The 19,743-nt window shown below is 35.8% G+C and overlaps 1 protein-coding gene across 1 annotated transcript in view; it reads left to right on the top strand.

Annotated features, from left to right (window-relative positions):
- The first annotated feature begins 507 nt into the window (after positions 1-507).
- Positions 508-19,743, top strand: part of LOC145994988 (long-chain-fatty-acid--CoA ligase ACSBG2-like) — a 36,130-nt gene continuing 16,894 nt past the window's right edge. Inside the window, exons 1-10 of the mRNA XM_083131522.1 lie at positions 508-631; positions 791-1,002; positions 1,574-1,910; positions 3,953-4,145; positions 4,652-4,753; positions 8,311-8,457; positions 9,912-9,968; positions 16,002-16,186; positions 18,497-18,662; positions 19,402-19,530. Coding sequence (XP_082987648.1) covers positions 852-1,002; positions 1,574-1,910; positions 3,953-4,145; positions 4,652-4,753; positions 8,311-8,457; positions 9,912-9,968; positions 16,002-16,186; positions 18,497-18,662; positions 19,402-19,530 — 1,467 coding nt within the window. The 5' untranslated portion in view covers positions 508-631; positions 791-851. The remainder of the gene's footprint in view (positions 632-790; positions 1,003-1,573; positions 1,911-3,952; positions 4,146-4,651; positions 4,754-8,310; positions 8,458-9,911; positions 9,969-16,001; positions 16,187-18,496; positions 18,663-19,401; positions 19,531-19,743) is intronic.

The following is a 19,743-nucleotide window of genomic DNA, read 5'->3' on the forward strand; positions in this document are numbered from 1 at the left end:
ATGCAAACTATTTGCCACTCGAGCAAAAAATGCTCTTTGCAGCACACTAGTGTGTATATTACTAATCAACACAGCTTAATCTCCCATTATTAGAGGAGAAATTCAGACTAGGCTTGCTTTAAAAAGCAGAATTGCTACTTAGTGATATCTGATATTTTGTTGGAAAATCACTAGTTAGATAAAATGAAATATTGTTAAAAAAAAATCATAATCGGAATTTCATGTTTTCTGAACTAAGAAGATTCATACAGCAAATAGATGTTATAACTTCCATTTAGCATCAAATTTTATAGTTGATTTGTCCATTTTAACATTTATCGCATTAGAAAGACTTAGCATTCTTCAAAAGTAAATATTGTCTTCATGATTCAATAGGAAACTGTAGTCAATATTTATTTTAGCCACTTTAAAGTTTGTTTAGAAGAATGGTTACAGGTCATGGATGGCCAACAATTAGTTATAAGGAAGCAGCCTTTTCTGTGTTTGAAACTGTGCTTATTTAACTTGTTTGAAATGAGTATTTAAGTTCAACTAACACTTTTAAGTGTAGTCTTATGCAATATGTATGCAAATTTTATTCAAACATATTTACTTTAATGCAAAGTTTGATAGTTTTTCAAGAATTAGATGGGTTTGTAAAATAATTTTCTTGTGCTCAAAGAACAAAATTTGGATAATTTTCATTACTAATTTAAATTTTGATCCATCAACTAGTTAATTTACTTTTATCTTTTATTTGCACTTGATTTATTTTGATATACACACATAACACTCTTGATCTCTATTGCAGATAACAAACACATTTGAAGAGTGTAGAGTGCCATAATAGAACAACAAGCAGATGTTTTGATATGGAACATAGTGAAGAACAATTACAAGAAGAGCCACTTACTGAAGACTTAGAAACTGTTGAAGAATGTCCAAGCATAGAGGAAACTGAAGATATTTCAGATGAAAGTTCAGAAATATTAAATCTTGTGAAATCTGAACCAGTAATAATAGGTAATATTAACTTTCATTTACACATCATTAATTAATTCAAGCATGTTTACATTGTGTGTAACAAAAAATAACAAATAGAAAAATAGACTAATCTGTTATAAAAAATAAGACTAGCAAAATTACATATCTTCTCTTTTAAAGCAAAGATGATTTCTATTAATTCTATGCATAACAATACATTTTTATATTCTTCAACTAAGGTACAATCTTTGCTCAAACAGTTTTCAAGTTTTACTTAGTTGTTAAGTTAGGAAGTAGCTGAAGTTAAATTATTAGATGTGGAATAATTGTAATATTATTCACTGTCCATATCTTTCTGTCTGAGACAGCCCTCTTTATATATTTTGTGAGATACATTTAAAAAGTAAGGGCAAATTGGTGATTAAAAAAATGCAACGTATATTAGTGGTTACAAACACATATATATATCTATTTCATTTTTCTACATGGGCTCACCATTATTTACCAATCTCTTTTGGTACCATGGAATTAGTTTCTGTATAACCGTAGCACAAAAATCTCCTGCCTGGAAGTCCATCCAATTCATTAGTACCGTTTTCATGAATTTCAGGTCCAGATCAAATAATTTTCACTACAGCTTCCTACAGTTTGAAACCAGAAGATCCTGTGAAACTGAGATGCGGAGGAGACAATGATGTGGATGTGGCTGTTATGTCTATACCTACACTACTTCAAAATGCAGCAAGCAATTTTTCTTCTAGTATTGCTTTGGCATGGAAGAGATGCTATGAATGGAATTTTAGTACCTATCGGGCATATTATGCTAATATTTGCACTTATGCAAAAGCTTTCATAAAACTTGGTCTTCAAAGATACCATTCAGTTTGCATTCTGGGATATAATTCTCCTGAATGGTTCATATCTTATTTTGCGGCTATTTTGGCTGGGTAAGTGCAACGTCAACAAAAAAATATCAATATGTTTTGATTGATTGAATTATGTTATTTTACATTGATTTTCTGCCACTTTTGGTTAATCACAATGAGGATGAGTGATGATTTGATGAAAGTGATGAAGGAACATTCACAAAGAATAACCATGCCTAGGCTGGGATTTGAATTTGAGATCCCTGGCATTGTAGTGCACTGTGTTAACCACTCTGGCATAGAGGTTGGCAAATATCAATATGCAGGCTTGTAGCAAGGGGCTCATCACTTATCAGCAGGTAAAAAAAATTGGGGGGTAGAACTGAAGATGAATTTCTCAATATATTACAACTTGTTATACAAGATGTTTAATCTTGCTAATGAAGTAAAATTAATTGCCACTGTACATTGTTTAAATTTGATATTTGAAGGATTTTGGGAGGGAGGGGTAAAGGTTCCAGCACCCTGAGCCCTCCCCCTGGCTACGTGGCTGTCAATATGTATGAGTTACCATAAATCTTTTTTTTTTCTCAGACATATTCTCTTTTTTCTTCTAAATTCTCTATCCATGTAAATTTTTGTTAATTTGAATAGATTTTTTTTTTAAAAAAATGCAAAATATGTCATGTCGTTTAGAACTTTTGAAAAGTCGACAGTTTTTCTTTGTCATTCCATCCCATAATGCAGATATGAACTTCTCTCTTCGGTGCACAACCAGAGGAATGAAAAGAGATGAACAGCTTAGTTGTAGAATCATTTTAAGTATACTACCAGTCCAGTAAAATGGATTACTGGTGACTGGTGCTTTCAAATTGAGTCCTAAGATTTCCAATTTTTTCAAAGTCCTTCAACTTTCTGATCAGTTTTTATGGTAATGTCCCACACATCCCACACAGCATGCAGGAGACAGATACATCACAATTATGTACACATACTATAACTGCAACTGAGACATTGTGACATTGAAGAAATATGAATGGAATTGTGTGTGCTGTATGCATACCATGCTCACCTCCATGGCAGAGTTGTTAGCAAAGCACACTATGTTGCCAGGAGTACCAGGTTTGAATCGAGCCTGGACATCGGTGTTCTTTATGAGTGTCCCTTCGTGAATTTCATCATATCACTCTTCCTCAATTTTGTGATTAGCCAAAGTTGCAGAAAAGCAAAATGAAATAAACCAAGTGAATCAAACAAATCAATGTATGGGTACCTAGAGCCGACTTTAGATTATCATATTATACTTATATATGTACAGTAAAACTTCTCAATAACGGACAGGCCTGGGGAAAAAATATATGTTTGTTATTAAGAAGTGTCCACTATTCAGAAAAAAGTGTAGGATGTTACACAATAGGATAAGCATATTACACTACGTACTTTATGAACATAATGTTGATGACTCCAACTTTTTCCTTTAAAGTCAGTGGTTTGCGTTTCTGCGACATCGTAGCAGAAGTAACACACACTTCTCAAGATAACCACAAAGAATACTGTCTACTGTCTGCACTTTTAAAAAGAAACACGTTTGGTGTAACATGAAACAATGCAGGCTAGTTCGAAATACTGGCCATTGTTGTGTCGAATTCCAGGAATTGTGACCATTTTCTTTCAGGCTGTCCGTTATTAAGAAGTTTTATTTGTGTTGGGAAGGTAGTTTCCAGTGTCCCCGTCCGTTATTAAGAATGTCCGTTATTGAGAAGTAGTATTGACATTAAACCCCATGTATTTCTGCCAAGGGAATTTAATAATGTCCATAATTTAGAGGTGTCCGCTATTCAGAGGTGTCCGTTGGAAGAAGTTTTATTGTATAAGAAGAAAAGTTTAGACAATGCAAGAACAAAGGAAATAGGGGTATTTTGAAGGAGACATTATTGCCACTAACTAGTATCAAGAAATAGATGACATATATTCATTAACTTCGTGTTGTTTGACTCTGCATACAGCTAAAAGCTACTATCACAAAAGGATAGAAAAGTTGTCTTTATGTTTATAATTATAATGCTCTGTTTATTTTATTTTAAAGTCACTATTGTAACAAATGTCTTCTCTTTTTTTATCAGGGGAATTTCTGCAGCAATACCTACAAAATATTCTACTACAGTTTGTTTGCAATGTGCTAGAAACAGTAGGGCAAATATAATTGTAGTTCACAATGAGCTTCTAGAAAAGGTGTTGCAGTTTAAGGATATGTTACCCAAGTTGAAAGCTATTGTGCAGTATGGAAGAAAATCTGAAGAACCTGGCATTTACAATGTAAGCATTATTAGTTATTTATTTTTGTATTAATTAGTGCTCAAAGGAAAATTGTTGTGAGGGTACGCTCGCATGGTACAAAAATGTGAATAGTGAAACAGGAAACGGATGCTTTATGCAAATTTGTAAGGTGGAGGATGGTATTGTGCCATATCTTCCCAGTTCAAGCAATGATATGAATATAATGCAGTGAGATGAGATGGGGGGAGGGAGGGAGGGAGAGAGAGAGAGAGAGAGAGAGAGAGAGAGAGAGAGAGAGAGAGAGAGAGAGAGAGAGAGAAAGAGTGAGTGAGTGAGTGACCACATTGGTGGTTGAGTTCTTTGAGCAGTCCACTTACAATTTCACTACTAGAAGTTCCAGGTTTGGACGTGAGTGTTCTTTTTGAGACTACTTGTTCATCAAATTCAAGTAATCATCACTTCATCCTCATTCTCACAGTTAGAGGTGAAAGAAACAATGACGTAAATAAGAAAATATATACATTCATATCTTTTTTTCATTTCAGTGGAATGAACTAAGAACAATTGTGGAGGAAGAAACAGATGATGAACTAAACAGAAGGATAGAATCAATTGCCATAAATCAGTGCTGTTCCATAGTTTTTACAGTAAGTCCATATGTATTTTGTTTGCTCTAATATTGCACATTAAATGTAATCAAATCTTTTTTGAAATTTCTTCAATCGTAAACTAGAGCATATTTAATAATATGCAAAATAGCATAAAAAAAACAATATATTGCCAAAAGTTTATTATTTACTTTTCGAATACAATTTTATGTACTGAAATAATTTGAAATCTATTCAAGAAACATTACTATTTCATTTGTATGCATATGTATCAGGGGCGGCACCCCCTTCTGCACCCCCTATTCAAATCAAAACCAGCACCCGAAAGTTAGGTATTGTAGTGAGACTGCTGTTATTGTATACAACAGCCAAGAATTGAAAGAGAAGCCGCACATATTTTCCTGTACTGTCGGCAGTCTCTACAAACATAAGAGGCCATTGCCTATTCTTTTGTCAGTATTGTTGTTAAATGGTTATATTGTCCACCTACTTGTTGTTCGTCTTTTCTCCAATTTGCACTGAAACAAAAATTTCAGGTGCTTTCAAGATATCATCAGGCCATGTTCGGGAAATTATTTAATGCGACTTGTATCATGACAGGTAATTTACCTGTTAGTACGTTCTAGATGTTCCACGTAACATGTTTAGTCAAGTACCATTTCAGACTTTGCTGAGGAGCCCAAAGTTTGCGAAGAAATGTTACAGTTCATTAGGGATAGTGTGGCAGAAGGGGATTTTAACAAAGATGAAGTTGCCGTGCACTACACGTTTTGTCCTGGCACCGCAGCATCTGTGGCAGACAAAAGTTGCGTGACCACAGGGGGGGGGGGGCATTACTCCCCCATCCTTGGTCGGAAATCAATTCTTTGGGGAGCAAGTAAACATTGACGTAAAAATAAAAGGAAGGCTAGCAGAATCTAAGAGTAGCATGACAATATGATACTCAAGATGGAATTAGTTTTCAAGTATTTCTTTAATTTTTCTTCCAGATGACCAGGGGCACCTGTAGGGGGTGGGGGAGGGGCACAGAGAGGCAATTGCCATCCTCGATTTCAAATTTTATGCAAATAAAAATACATTTCATAATTTTTTCATAACTTTGCAAAATTTCAGAGCAGTAGCTAAATTAAATCTAAATTAAAATTTTATAAAAGAGAGAATGCAGTGCCCTATTAAATTAATATTTTTTTCAGTTTGCAATAATTTGAAGCCAAACATTTTCTTACTAGCGAAGCAAGCAATATCATTGTTTTCTGTATAAAAGGTAAAAGGTAAAGTGCTCCCCTCTGCATAGCACCACGCCATGAAGGTGTATAGGGGGTGTGGGGGTAACGCCCCACACTTTCTTGATCCTGTCGTGAGTGAGGGTGATGTGATCAGCATCACACCCCTGACACCTTTACCCCCCAGGGTACCCATGTAATTCAACGCTGGGTGGGCGCCGGGGCCACTTCCATCGTTAGAAAAGTTCCCGGATTTGAACCGGCCGGGGATCGAACCCAGGACCTTTAGCATGGTAGTCAGATGCGTTACCGACTGAGCCACCGCGGAGAGAGAAGTAAGACCAACTATGTACTTCAGACTGTTACTACTAAGCAGTTTGGCCTTAAAGGCATGAACAATTGTTTGGATGAAGAGGAGCCCGCAAATTTGAGAGATTTATATCATTTTTGCTGTAGGTTTGTTATGAGGCGGATGAGAAACTGAATGTGTACACAAATTAGTGTTAACATGTTGCATATGTATTTTCTTATTTTTTTTACGTTGCTGCATGTTGCATATTGAAGATGTTACATTTGAAAAATATACGTATTTCTACATCAAAGTATGATGTCAAGGTTTTCAACTGGAGGAGGAGGCTATTCTTTAATTCAAATACATTTTTTGCAATTATATTTTGTTATTTAGTTTTGAGAATAATCTGAAAAGAATGAAGAAAATTCTGTTGTGCTACTCTATTCAATGTTGATGTTATTTTGTTTGTTATTCGTTACTATAGTGACTGTAGAAATTGGTTAATATACTAATGTGTTCATTAACATTTGAAAAGTTATTTTATTTAAAATATTGCAACTAACTGCTCCACACTGGGGACAGTTGCAATATATGTAAAACATATGTTCTACTTGAAAGTTATACATGTCATATGTACAAGAGAATTATATTCGTCATGCATTTTCTGTCTTTCAAAAATACAGCTTGTGTGCTTGTTTTCAATTATTAGCTAATGTGAAATTGAAGGTGTTGATAAAATATTTCAAATCGTTTGTCCAACACAAATGCTTTAGCACCGACTTCTACCCTTTTTACGTGATTTGCGACGATAATAACGTCTTTGATACTACTACTACTACTACTACTACTACTACTACTACTACTACTACTACTAACAATAATAAAATGTCATTATTATTATTATTGGCACGTTTATCATGGTACTTGCCCCCCACCCAGACAAAAAATTCGTGGTTGCGCCTCTGATAAAACATGTATGCATATTTCATGCTCTTTTTTAAATTTTCAACATCGCACCCTCTAAATTTTATTTCACAACCCCTCAGCACCCCCAGATGATTAATCCTGGAGTCGCCACTGATATGTATTATTGTTAAACCGGACAATGAACAATGTAGTACTTATCAGGGATGGATTTATATATGTGGTAGCTTAATGGGTCTAACATTGTAAGACTGCCATATTAGTTATAACTGTCAGGCCATGCAGTCATGTTAGATGGTTATATCATTTTGTGTTCCTTTACTAAACATTTTTACCTACTGCAGGCCTGAGGCAGTACTTCTCTGATCCTGGTTATTCTGTATTTGGCAAAAGTGAAAACTTTCTGTTCTCGGGATATTGCATGATGTAATTTCATCCCATATCTACTGTTTTTGTGTACTGAAAATCTGAAACTCTACACTGCTTAGAAAAGCTACCTTTTATATCATATATTTACGATACTACAGAAACCAGCATTTACAATAATAGGTGCTGCAATTAGCTAGTTGAGGGATAAACAGACAGTTACATTTCTTTTCAGAAAATGAAAAAGTTGAGCCAAAAAAGTGAATGGGTGGAGGGGTTATAAATCACATTATATCCTTCCCACAGCATGTAATTGATTGTGGACTCATATTTCAAATCTTATTACGTATGATCAGAACTTTATTCTGGTTCTATTCAGCTTTCTTGGGCTTTGTATCATTTGTCAAAAATGTCATGCAAGATAATTTCAATGTCTTCAACAGTTCATGATTCATAATTTTTCTTGTATGTACACATTGCTTGCATTATAGAATTATTTTCCTGTAGTTTAAGGTTATTACAAGCATAAGAAAACAATTTTTCTTTGTGACGTTGAAATGAAAATAAATGTCTGATGAAAGGAGCGTGTGTTCTCCTGAAACGTCACAAAGAAAAACTGTTTTCTTATGCTTGTAATAACCGTAAACTATAGGAAAATAGTTCATGATTCATCCTCGAATCCTTTATCATTGTTCACAACCACTAGAAATATATTTATAGGAAATTACTATGTTAAGTGTCATTATTTTTTACCACCAAACCACTTTGGTATATGTCTTTTATCTTTCCAGCCTAGTGCATTTGGTTCACCAACTGGCATAATGCTCAGCCATGACAATTTGATTTTTGCTGCTAAAATTGTTGCAGAATATTTTGAAACTAGAGAGCAAAATGAGGTTTTCATAAGTTATCTTCCTCTGAGTAGTGTTTCTGCACAGGTATTGATCTTTTTTCTTTAGTTACAATTTAAATAGCAATTATAATCAATTCCTTCACATTATATGCAGTAAAATACTTTTGGGGAATAATTGTAAATTTGAGTATTAAGGAATGTAGACTAATTCTAAGATTTTAATTTCAGGTCTTTAGCTTCAATGCAAATGTTCAATTTTTATCTAACACAGGGGTTCCCAAAGTTTTTCATTTCATGGCACCCTTAGTGTTTCAAGATTTCTATGTGGTGCCCTAGTCAGAGTGTAGGCCTTGCAACGCTCTGTTAGTGTGGTTAGGTTGCTTGCCTTAAATTAAAAAATAAACATATATATTTCAAATTCAGATACATTTTATATGTAAAAAGTAATAAATATAAGCACATATTTGGATTGATGTGATGATCCGATTCTAAAACCATGTATAGACTAACAAGTAACTAAGTAAGTGTCATTTTAGTGAAAATATTGGAACATTTCGCGGCGCCCCTGTAAGCCAGCTAATGATTATGTGTTATTTCTAAGAATGTTTTGACCAGAAATTTTGTTATGTTTTATTGTGATTTTCAGAATAAGTTTAACATGTTTCTTCAAAAAGTATAATAAATAACAACATTTACATGTTGATACAAGGAGAGGGATGGGGGAAGGGGGAAGTAAGTCAAGAAATACTTTTTGCATTTCTGTAGACATTTATATACATCCACACTTTATGTGTGTTACATTTCCTTTGATAAACAGTTACTTTTAGGAATAAAATACATAAAACTTTTTGAGTTTATCTATCTATTATTACTACCAGTTTATTTGTTTCATTAGTTTCTAATTTATTAATAATTAAAATGTGTCAAACCCTTTGTGTACACGGTGTACTTAATAGTCATTGCACTTGTTACTGCTTCATTAATCAGTATGCTAACAGTATCTACCAACATAGTACACATCTGATATATCTATAAATAGCATGTAATTTAGCACAATATTCTGACATTTAGTTATTATTTTTATGAATATAAATGTATAATTTATGTATCCTCTTTGTGTAAAGTTAATGTTCAAATACGCAGTATTTTTCAGTATGATTACAGCTATTTATTAATTCTAGGAAATTATATAAAGGTGACCTTCCCAATGGTGAAGTGGATGCTGTTACCCTGCAAATCAAGGCATGCTAGGTTTGATCCCCATTGCACAGTGGTTTGGAGCTCACTTTAAACTTTAGGTCCAGTCCTGATTAAGCTTTATGAATATAAAGTGGACTTAAATCAAACTCTGACTTTATGAAACCTTCATGTAAAGGCAGTGTAGTAAAGTTAGTGATAAAGTGAAGTGTGCTAAGAGATTTGAAAATTTCAGTTTCTTTTTCATCTAGTCAAACATATATTTGCATGAAAGAAGTTGCTGATGAAAATTATAGTATTTGATATATTTTATATTATAAGAATTTTCTTGCATTTTTCCAGATTTCAGACATTTATTTACCCACCACAATTGGGGCAACTGTTTATTTCTCCGAAGAGGTAAATTCTTCAGTTTTTCTGTTTTAGATCATAAATTTCATACATATATACAGGGTGTTTCTAAAGGTCGTTTACAACGCTTGGGAGGTGATTCCTCACACGAAAACAAGCAAAAAGTCTAAGTTCCATTTTTACGACTGAGGCTTCGTTTCCAAGATAGGAGCCTCGCAAAAGGTGACAAAGTGAACGTCACACCTGACTGGGACGAATACTATAACAGATAGAGAGGCGGTTCCAAGGGAATCATAAAGGAATCGTATGTGCACAGTCCGGAAGTCACCATGAAAAGTTCACTGCACGCATGCGCAATGGAGTCCTCAAAGGAATTGGGGATTTCCAGCAAGAACAATGCATGGAAAAGGTATGTAACGCAGAAAGAAGGACCGTGACAATGAGAAATGCGTTCAAGACAACACATCCCGACCTCAAACATCAAAACATGAGCACCGAACACAAAATCCGAAAAGTTGAGCACGGTTGCATACCCCAGTTACACGCGAGGAATGAACGAATCATGTCATGTGGCATACGAGAGACACATTACTCCACCAGGAGGAGGGAAAGAAAAATACAATATCAGATGATTGCGACAACGTGTATTTTTACACACGACAACTACGTAATATCCCCCCCCCCACACACACACAACAAACAACAAATGCTACAATATCTTACGCACAGACAATCCGTGTCACTGTACACCAACCGAAGATGTCACTTTCACCACACTAAGGGGGTGGGGAGCAATACCAAAAGTGTTCGCACGCGATCATTGTGACGCAAAAAAGACCAGTTTTGGAAGCGCTGCACAGGCAAGTCTGGCTCTCGTAGTCTACGTTTGACCTTCATGACTGCTGTACCCGCAAGAGGAGCTCGAAGGGTTGGTTCTCTCCGGCAGTCGTCCCAGTCGTGTTGCAGGTGCTGGGATATGATCAGCAGTTCGCTCTAGGTTGTCATACGCATTGAAGAGTACTAGTATGTTGTATAGAAAGAAGTTGACGTGGTGGAGTGGCCAAGTCAAGTATCGCAACAATTGGTCTGTGGTGTTCGTACGGTGATACGGCCAATTTGTGCAGTGTGCCAGTGTTAAACAAAAACGATACTTTGCAGTTCCAGCTCCCTATTACACAGATGGCTGCGTATACGACCCAGCAGCTAGCAGACATGCATCTCATGTATGGGGAGGCACGTGGTAATAGCCGCGAGGCAAGGCGTCTTTATGGAGAACGCTTTCCACATAGACGTTTACCGTCTCACACCTTCTTTCAGGTAGTGGACAGTCGACTGCGTGAAACAGGGTCAGTGTTACCACCGCGGCAAGAAGTTGGAAGACCCCGAAGTGTATGCACACATCAGTTTGCAGAAGATGTGTTAACAGCGGTCGCAGAACATCCTGGCACCAGCACGCGAGTGCTCGCTCGGGCACGAAACACGTCTCATGTGAATGTTTGGTGAGTGTTGTCAGAGGAAGGAATGCACCCTTTTAAACTGCAGAAAGTACAAGAACTGTTACCTCGTGACTTTCGCCCTCGTATGGAGTTTTGCCAATGGTTGTTGCATCAGCTGGACACAAACCCTCACTTCGGGGCAAACGTATTGTGGACAGATGAAGCCATTTTCACCAGGAAGGATGTCTTCAATAGTAGAAACAGTCATGTATGGGACTTTGACAACCCACATGCACTTTTTGTGGCCATGCTCAACCGTGCTCAACTTTTCGGATTTTGTGTTCGGTGCTCATGTTTTGATGTTTGAGGTCGGGATGTGTTGTCTTGAACGCATTTCTCATTGTCACGGTCCTTCTTGCTGCGTTACATACCCTTTCCATGCATTGTTCTTGCTGGAAATCCCCAATTCCTTTGAGGACTCCATTGCGCATGCGTGCAGTGAACTTTTCATGGTGACTTCCGGACTGTGCACATACGATTCCTTTATGATTCCCTTGGAACCGCCTCTCTATCTGTTATAGTATTCGTCCCAGTCAGGTGTGACGTTCACTTTGTCACCTTTTGCGAGGCTCCTATCTCGGAAACGAAGCCTCAGTCGTAAAAATGGAACTTAGACTTTTTGCTTGTTTTCGTGTGAGGAATCACCTCCCAAGCGTTGTAAACGACCTTTAGAAACACCCTGTATATACACACTCTTTATTGTAGAAATAAATTATTATTATTATTTAGTATTATTCTTCTACTGAGAAGGAGGACTTACTTTTTAAATTGAAAGGAATGGATTAAAATTTTGCCTGTACTTCCTAATGCCACATTGAATCGATTCTGATATCAATTGTGATACTCTTATTGATTTCCATTGACACTGATCTCCCCACAACGTTGTTGCAAAAATAAGGAAAACTATTCATTTTGCATAATTTCGAGGATATATAAACTCCATGAATATTCTGTGCAACATTTTTGCAGACTCCATGAGAGAGCTGGACTCTGGAAAAGTATCAGTGATTAAATTTAAATTGATATCCCTGACATCAGCAGATACAGTGTTGGTATCAGCTCAGTCTTACTTTTGATATATCATTCAAAATGAGAAGCCTACAAAAATAGTTGTAAGTACTTTCTGCAATGTGCTAAAATAAAATAAACTATATGCTGCACCAACTCTTTGAGGGTCAAGGCCTGCCTAGTGGCTTTTCCTTTGAGTGACAATTGGTCAACACATCTAGTTTCATTACCAGTTTTCTGGCTTTCTAGAATGGGGTTCCTGACATTTGCTTACAAATAGCTTCCCAATTATCCAACCAGGAATCGAACCCAGAACCGCTCATACCAAGCTGATAGAATTAACCATTCAACTACATGGGAATATCTTGAAATATGTTTATAATATTTCAGTCCTTGCATATGTGATTGGTGGTAATGTAAATAATGTAATCTGACCAAATATAATCCAATTTCTTTTAGTTAAATCAAATTACAGTAGGCGCCCTTTAGTTCGGCCACCTCAGGACCGAACCGTAGGCCGAATGAACCGAAGTAATGCAAAAAAGACCAATGAATCCTATAAACGGTATGGTCATACATTAAAATTAGTTATATGGTAGTTTAAACCATGTTTAAGTGTATTTTAATGTACAAAAAAACTACATCTGGCCTACTTAGTACTTACTGACAACATGATGTTTTTCTCGTTGTCAGGTGTCATCTACTTTCTTTACCTTCACTCACAAATGCAACTGCTGATATCTGCTTCATTAAGTATGAAAATGAAATGAAAAACACAAAACACAACAGTATAAACACTGTCACTAATTTATATGAGACAATAAAAAAAAGTAAATGCTGTACAGTATTCCTTTTACTGAGTAGAAAACACGTAGGCCTAAAGTAAAATCGAACTGTTAAAATATATTATTCGCCTACAAAACTAAAAAAAATCTTAAAAGAAATCAGTAATTTTTTCTGCACTTTTTCGTCAATTGACTTTTTATTAGCAAAGTCACGCCATTTCTTAACAACCATAATATCAACTGCTGTGGTCTCTGCCTACTGTTCAATGTAAGTAGCAGCCAGTTCCCTCAGCAAGGCTCATTTTTCCCTCATCGTTCTCCTCCTCTTTGGGAGATTCATCTTCTTCTTCTTAAGTCTGCACAATAGGAAGAGCTGTAGACGACTGATCTGCACAGCACAATACTTTCCAGTGCTAGACAAACAAGTGGTGACTTGTTGCCAGCAAGGTGGGGGGGGGGGGGGGCAGACTGAACCATCCGGCGGCCGAACCAACCGAAGCCGAACTAGAGGGTGCCTAAAGTACTGAAGAAAAGTATAATTAAACCAATACTCAAAAAAGGAATGGAGACAGAAATAAAAAACTATAGACCAATAACGATCACATCATCTTTCTCAAAACTGTTAGAGAAAATCATTTGTAACAAAATATACGAATTCTGTGCCAAATATAACATAGTTAGTCCACTACAACATGGTTTCCAAAAGGGTAAATCGACAAGTACAGCTACTTCTCAATTTATTGAGATAATTATAGATGCATTAGAAGATAATGAGATACCGTGTGCTATTTTCCTGGATCTGTCCAAAGCCTTTGACTGCTTAGACTACTCTATGCTCATGCAAAAAATATACAATCTTGGCATTAGAGGAAATACATACAAACTGATAAAATCTTTTCTCACGGATAGACCACAGTACACTCCGTGGTTCACAAAATTATATCTGACACTGAATATGCAAAAACAGGAGTCCCTCAAGGCTCTATACTAGGCCCGCTACTGTTCATACTATATACCAACAACTTACCCGCTCCAGACAATACAAATATTTTAACATACGCAGATGACACATCCATAACATGCAGTGCAAATACACAAGAACAATTAGAAATACAAACCTACATATCAGTAAATATAATAACTCAGCACTTAAATTCATATAACTTGAATGTAAACTATCAAAAAACAATGTATATGGCTTTCAATCCTGGAAATAAACCCAATTTTGATAATATAAACTTACAAATAGATTGTAATCAAATCAATTATGAAAATCCAGTTACATTTTTAGGTTTAGTTATTGATGACAAATTAAGATGGACATATCATATTGACCATGTATGCAAAAAAGTAGGGAAAACTTATATCTCCTAAAACTCCTAACACAATATAATGTGTCTGAAATAAACACAAATCTATACTATGGACTTGTATATCCATACCTAGAATATTGCATAATAGCATGGGGAGGAGCTGCGCAGGAATACACTCAAAGATTGCTTACTCTACAGAAAAGAGCAATAAGGTATATGTTCAAAATACCAATTAGAAACTCATGTAGAGAATTATTTAGAGAAAATAAAATTATAACCATATATTCCTTATATATTTACAAAGTAATTGAATATGTACTAAAACACCGTAAATTAGATAAGAATTCGACCGTCCATCAGCACAACCCACGTCAAAAAGAGAACTTCCACATGCAAGCACACAGACTTGTTCTCTCAGACAAATCACCTCATGTTGCAGGAATAAAATACCATAACAAACTTCCCACATACATCAAAGAAATTACAGAAACTCACAAGAAACTGAAATCAATTAAACAGTATACCTCTATATAATCTCAATGAATTTCAATAGTTAAACTGGATTAGTAAATTGAAGCATTTAAATTCTTTTGATATTGTATGTCTCCTATATTTGGATTATCTGTTTTACAAGTTTAGTATGTGACACTTATAACTGTTTATGTTTAACCCATATGATTTATTTGTATTTTTGTGTTTGCATTTTGTTCTTTTTATTGTAATCTTACTCCATTTGTAATATTTAGTATTGTATGACGTTTTCCACACCCATGGATATGGGTCTACGGAAATAAAGAATTTATTATTATTATTATTATTACTTACTTTTGCTTCTGATGAAGTCTCAAGTAAAGAACATCTCTTAGAATCCAGCATTGTGATTGATATATCTGAATTTTATAGTTGATTTGAGTTACTTTATTACATCGTCTGTGTGGCTTACTTTCATTTAAACACAGCTTACATTACAAAAGCATTTAACTAGACTGTTTTATTCAAAGCCAGAGTTTAGTCAACGGCAAACATGTGAAATATTCTGAAATAAAAATCCAACAAATGGGCTATAAATCTTTATAAACCATTTAAAATTAAAAAAAATATGTTTAATTTAAGGGATTAATTGTGTGAATCATTTATTACTTTTTGCTCACTTTGAAATTGAAAGTTCTTACTGAATAATGAAAATAGCATAATTTGTATATGTTGTTTAATTCATTAAATAACATACATGTAGGCAACTGCTACTGTCTTTATATGTACATTCCATACAGGTCCTGAATTTATTCTAATGTCTCCCAATAAAAATTATGAAATCTGTGATGAATTTCTTTACAAAGCTTTTCTCAAAAAAATAATTTCCAACATTGATTAAGGGTAATACGAATTTGTTATAAACAACTCTGCTGTAGTATATTAAAACAATTGTAGACATTATTGTTAAAATGTACTTTGTTTCCAACAATTCATTGTACTTTCCAGAATTCAGTTCTGCAAACACTGGCAGAAGTACACCCAACTAGATTTGTAGGAATAGCATCAGTATGGGAAAAGCTTCAAGAGAAGATAATAAATCTTAAGAAACAGAATTCACAAATAAAAAAAAGTATTGTACATTGGGCTCAACCTTTCGAAGTTCAGTGCCCAGATTATAATGATAAACAGAGGTTCGTATTGTTATCTTCAAACAGTTTAAGGTATTCCTTGCTTTGGTAATGTTTGGCATAAAAATGCTGTGAATTTGCTACTTCAATAACAGTATTGTAAATGTTTCTCGCATTACAGAAATGGTTGGTTCACTTGATCATCACTTAGCGTTTATTTCTTTCTAATGCTGACCTCCGCGGCGGATTGGTTATAATAGCGGCTACGACAAGGGCCTCAGGTTCGAATCCCCACCTAGACATAGGTGTTCTTTGTGAGTGTCCCTTTGTCAATGTCATCATATCATCGCTCATCTTCATCTTCCCAATTAGCCAAAAATGGCAGAAAGCCAAGTAAAAGAAACTAAATCTATCAATCAATTATTTCTTTTTAACTGTTTTATGCATATAATTCTTCTTCAACAGGTGACTTTTTTTAAAAAAATATAATATGATTTAGAAAATGATGAAATGCTAAATGAGAACACGGGACACCTTTCTGTGTAACACACTGACCAGAAAATTTCAGTAACATGGATTTTCTCTATACGTTTGCATTGTACGTATTTTGCCCCATTTAAAAAGTAGCGCGTTCGAGATTGGTGTGGGACACATCCAGCAGCTAACACTTCGCGAAAAGCTGTTCCTCAAAAGAACTGAAAGCACCAAACTTAACACTGGTAACCAACTTGCATGCATTATTTGCAGTTAGAATTCTAATGCCTACTTTGATAGGTTAGGAGGCCAGGCTTAGAGGTCTTAGCAACACATTTTCGCTACATGTTAGCAGCTGGGTGTGCTCCGCTCCCGGCACAGCTCTTGAATCTTCCATGGAGATGCTGGTTCTCAACAAGCTCTGTAAGTCCACTGCCTGCTTCGTTGCACTCGTACACGATCGGCATTCTTCAGAAGTCAGGGAGAGAGAAAGAGGCCGGCCTCTCAGTTTACATTACAGGCGAACGCGCCCCTGAAATTATGCTTTCCCGCACGAATCACATAGGTTGTTATGGGACCAGCTGAGGCACTCTCAGGCAGGCCTCGCTGAATGCGCAGATACGGTTGCAAACTTGCAGGCAGGGTTGCAAACTTGCGGTAATTATCGGAAAACCTAGAATTTCAGTTTTCTTTTATTAAGCGTCGTTTAATGAAATTTATAAGTAATAAAATAATCCGTAATAGACAAATACGGCCTGGCCTCCGGGCCTCATAGGACACTTCGCCACTGGCAGCATTCTCAGGTAGCGCCATTCATGGTGTCATGCAGGACCTACAACCATATCGGCTATCATGTTGTGAAATTTGTAGGCACATACTAACTCTCTAGCCTTCTTAAACCCGAAGGTTTATGGCTGCAGCAACACAAGCCTTCCATTTGTCCCTCTCCTGGGCAAGATCAATCCAATCTTTTCCATCCTTACCAATTTCCTTTAGGTCCATCACAACATTATCTCTCCATTTTTGTCTTGGCCTTCCTACAGGTTTCTTACCATCAGGTTTTCCAGCAAGAACCCTGTAAACTCTTCTTTCCTCTCCCATTTGTGCCACATGCCCTGTCCACCTAAGTCTTTTTGATTTAATCATTCTAATAATATCTGTAGATGAATACAAATTATGTACTTCTGAATTATGTAACCTTCTCCACTCACCTGTCTCCTCATTCCTTTTAGGTCCAATTCCATAATGTATATGTACAGAAAGCTATCATTGAGATTGCTTAAATATTACAAAAACTACAGTAAATTTTCAATGCCTAGTTACTTCTCACCCACATTTGGTCCCATAAAACACTTGCTTGTATAGTAACAGGTGCGGCAGTGAAACGGGCGATTTGGCAACACTGGAAATAGCAAGTTACATAAGGAATCAGAAAACGGGAGTGGGGCCATCTGGACAACAAACCTTTGCCATTGACACTGATATCGGTGTTCAGTCGAGATGGCATCATGGACCGGTGAACAACGTGCTTTTGCCATAAAGGCATTTTACAAAAAACAACGACAGCTACGTGGCCGCACAGAATTTTTGTAAAACGCCTTCACTGCAAAAGCGCGTTGTTCACCGGTCCATGACGCCATCTCGACTGAACACCGATATCAGTGTCAATGGCAAAGGTTTGTTGTCCAGATGGCACCACTCCCGTTTTCTGATTCCTTACGTAACTTGCTATTTCCAGTGTTGCCAAATCGCCTGTTTCACTGCTGCACCTGTTACATAGTGACCATATATAATACTGTTATATAAGTTTTTTTGTCTGCAGTCATGATTTACAAATAGTTAGTATTTTTTTATGAAGGACAGATTGTAAGGAAATAATTATGTATGTATTTTTTTCAGGCATTTCAGGTTAATGGCACAACATAAAGCTGCAATGCAAGTTCATTTCAGAAGAATTAAAGCTTTATTTGGTCTTGACAAGTGCAAAACCTTTATGTCAATTGCAAAGCCTTTGCCACTGAAAACTTTGTCATTTTTTCTACGTCGTGATATAGCTATTATGGAGGTAAGATTTAATTTATGTATTTGTAATAAAATAAATATATAAAATACACTATATAGCTAAAAGTCACTGGACACCCAAGTGAACGTGGTGGTAGTGTCATGGTCTGGGGCTGTTTTTTTCCTGGTTTGGGCTCGGGCTGTTAGTTTTGGCCAATGGCAACATGAACAGTGGTGTTTATGAGGACATTTTAGACAATAGCATTGGTGCCCACACTGTGGCAACAGTTAAAAAAATCCACCAGCAATATACCAGCACTTAGTGGAAAGCCTGCTTCGAAGAGTAAATGCTGTAATAATAGTGAAGGGAAGTCCGACATGTTATTAGTTACCTGTTTGGTGTCTTTGGAATGAACAGCACTGGGTGTCTGGTGACTTTTGGCTATATACTGTATGTATAATAGTAAATTTACTACTACTAATAAACAATATTCACATTGTTTATAGCCGGTTTTGTTTCCAACAATAGAAACAATATGTTCTCACATTTCACAAAAGTTTGTGTGTGCATTATCAGAGACTGAAGAATGATGGCTGCTTCCACTGACTGTATTTGATTATGTACGAAACATCTGCTCAACAGTACCTCCAATTTCATAGATATTCAACCTTTTATAAGGATTTAAAGCAATATTACAGTTTCATTACTAAGTGAATAAAATGTAAAATTTACTCTTTATGAATTTCACATAGAAAATTTATATTTATTTAACTTGCTCATTACAATGTAATTAATTTTATAGGCTTTTGGACTGCCTGATACAACTGGTGTGTATGCATCTGGGAGAAATGTAGACTTTAAATTAGAAACATGTGGACAACCACTACCTGGAACATATACTAAGTTTATTCAAATCAAAGGCGAAGATACTGTAAGTGTCTATGTTAATCATATTTCTTTCTGTACTTTCATATATTACTGTAGAGATCAATGTGAATGAGTTTCGTCTGATCACACTTCATGTTTTCTATGTTGCCAGAATGATACCACACAGTACAGTGTCGTTATACTGACATTTCCTAGTTCCATGTTTTTACATATGATATGATCTGACAAGACTTTTCATTGCACAATCTTGTATTTT

The sequence above is a fragment of the Lepisma saccharinum genome, chromosome 11 (genome assembly GCF_977018435.1).
Source record: "Lepisma saccharinum chromosome 11, izLepSacc3.1, whole genome shotgun sequence".
Taxonomy (NCBI): domain Eukaryota; kingdom Metazoa; phylum Arthropoda; class Insecta; order Zygentoma; family Lepismatidae; genus Lepisma; species Lepisma saccharinum.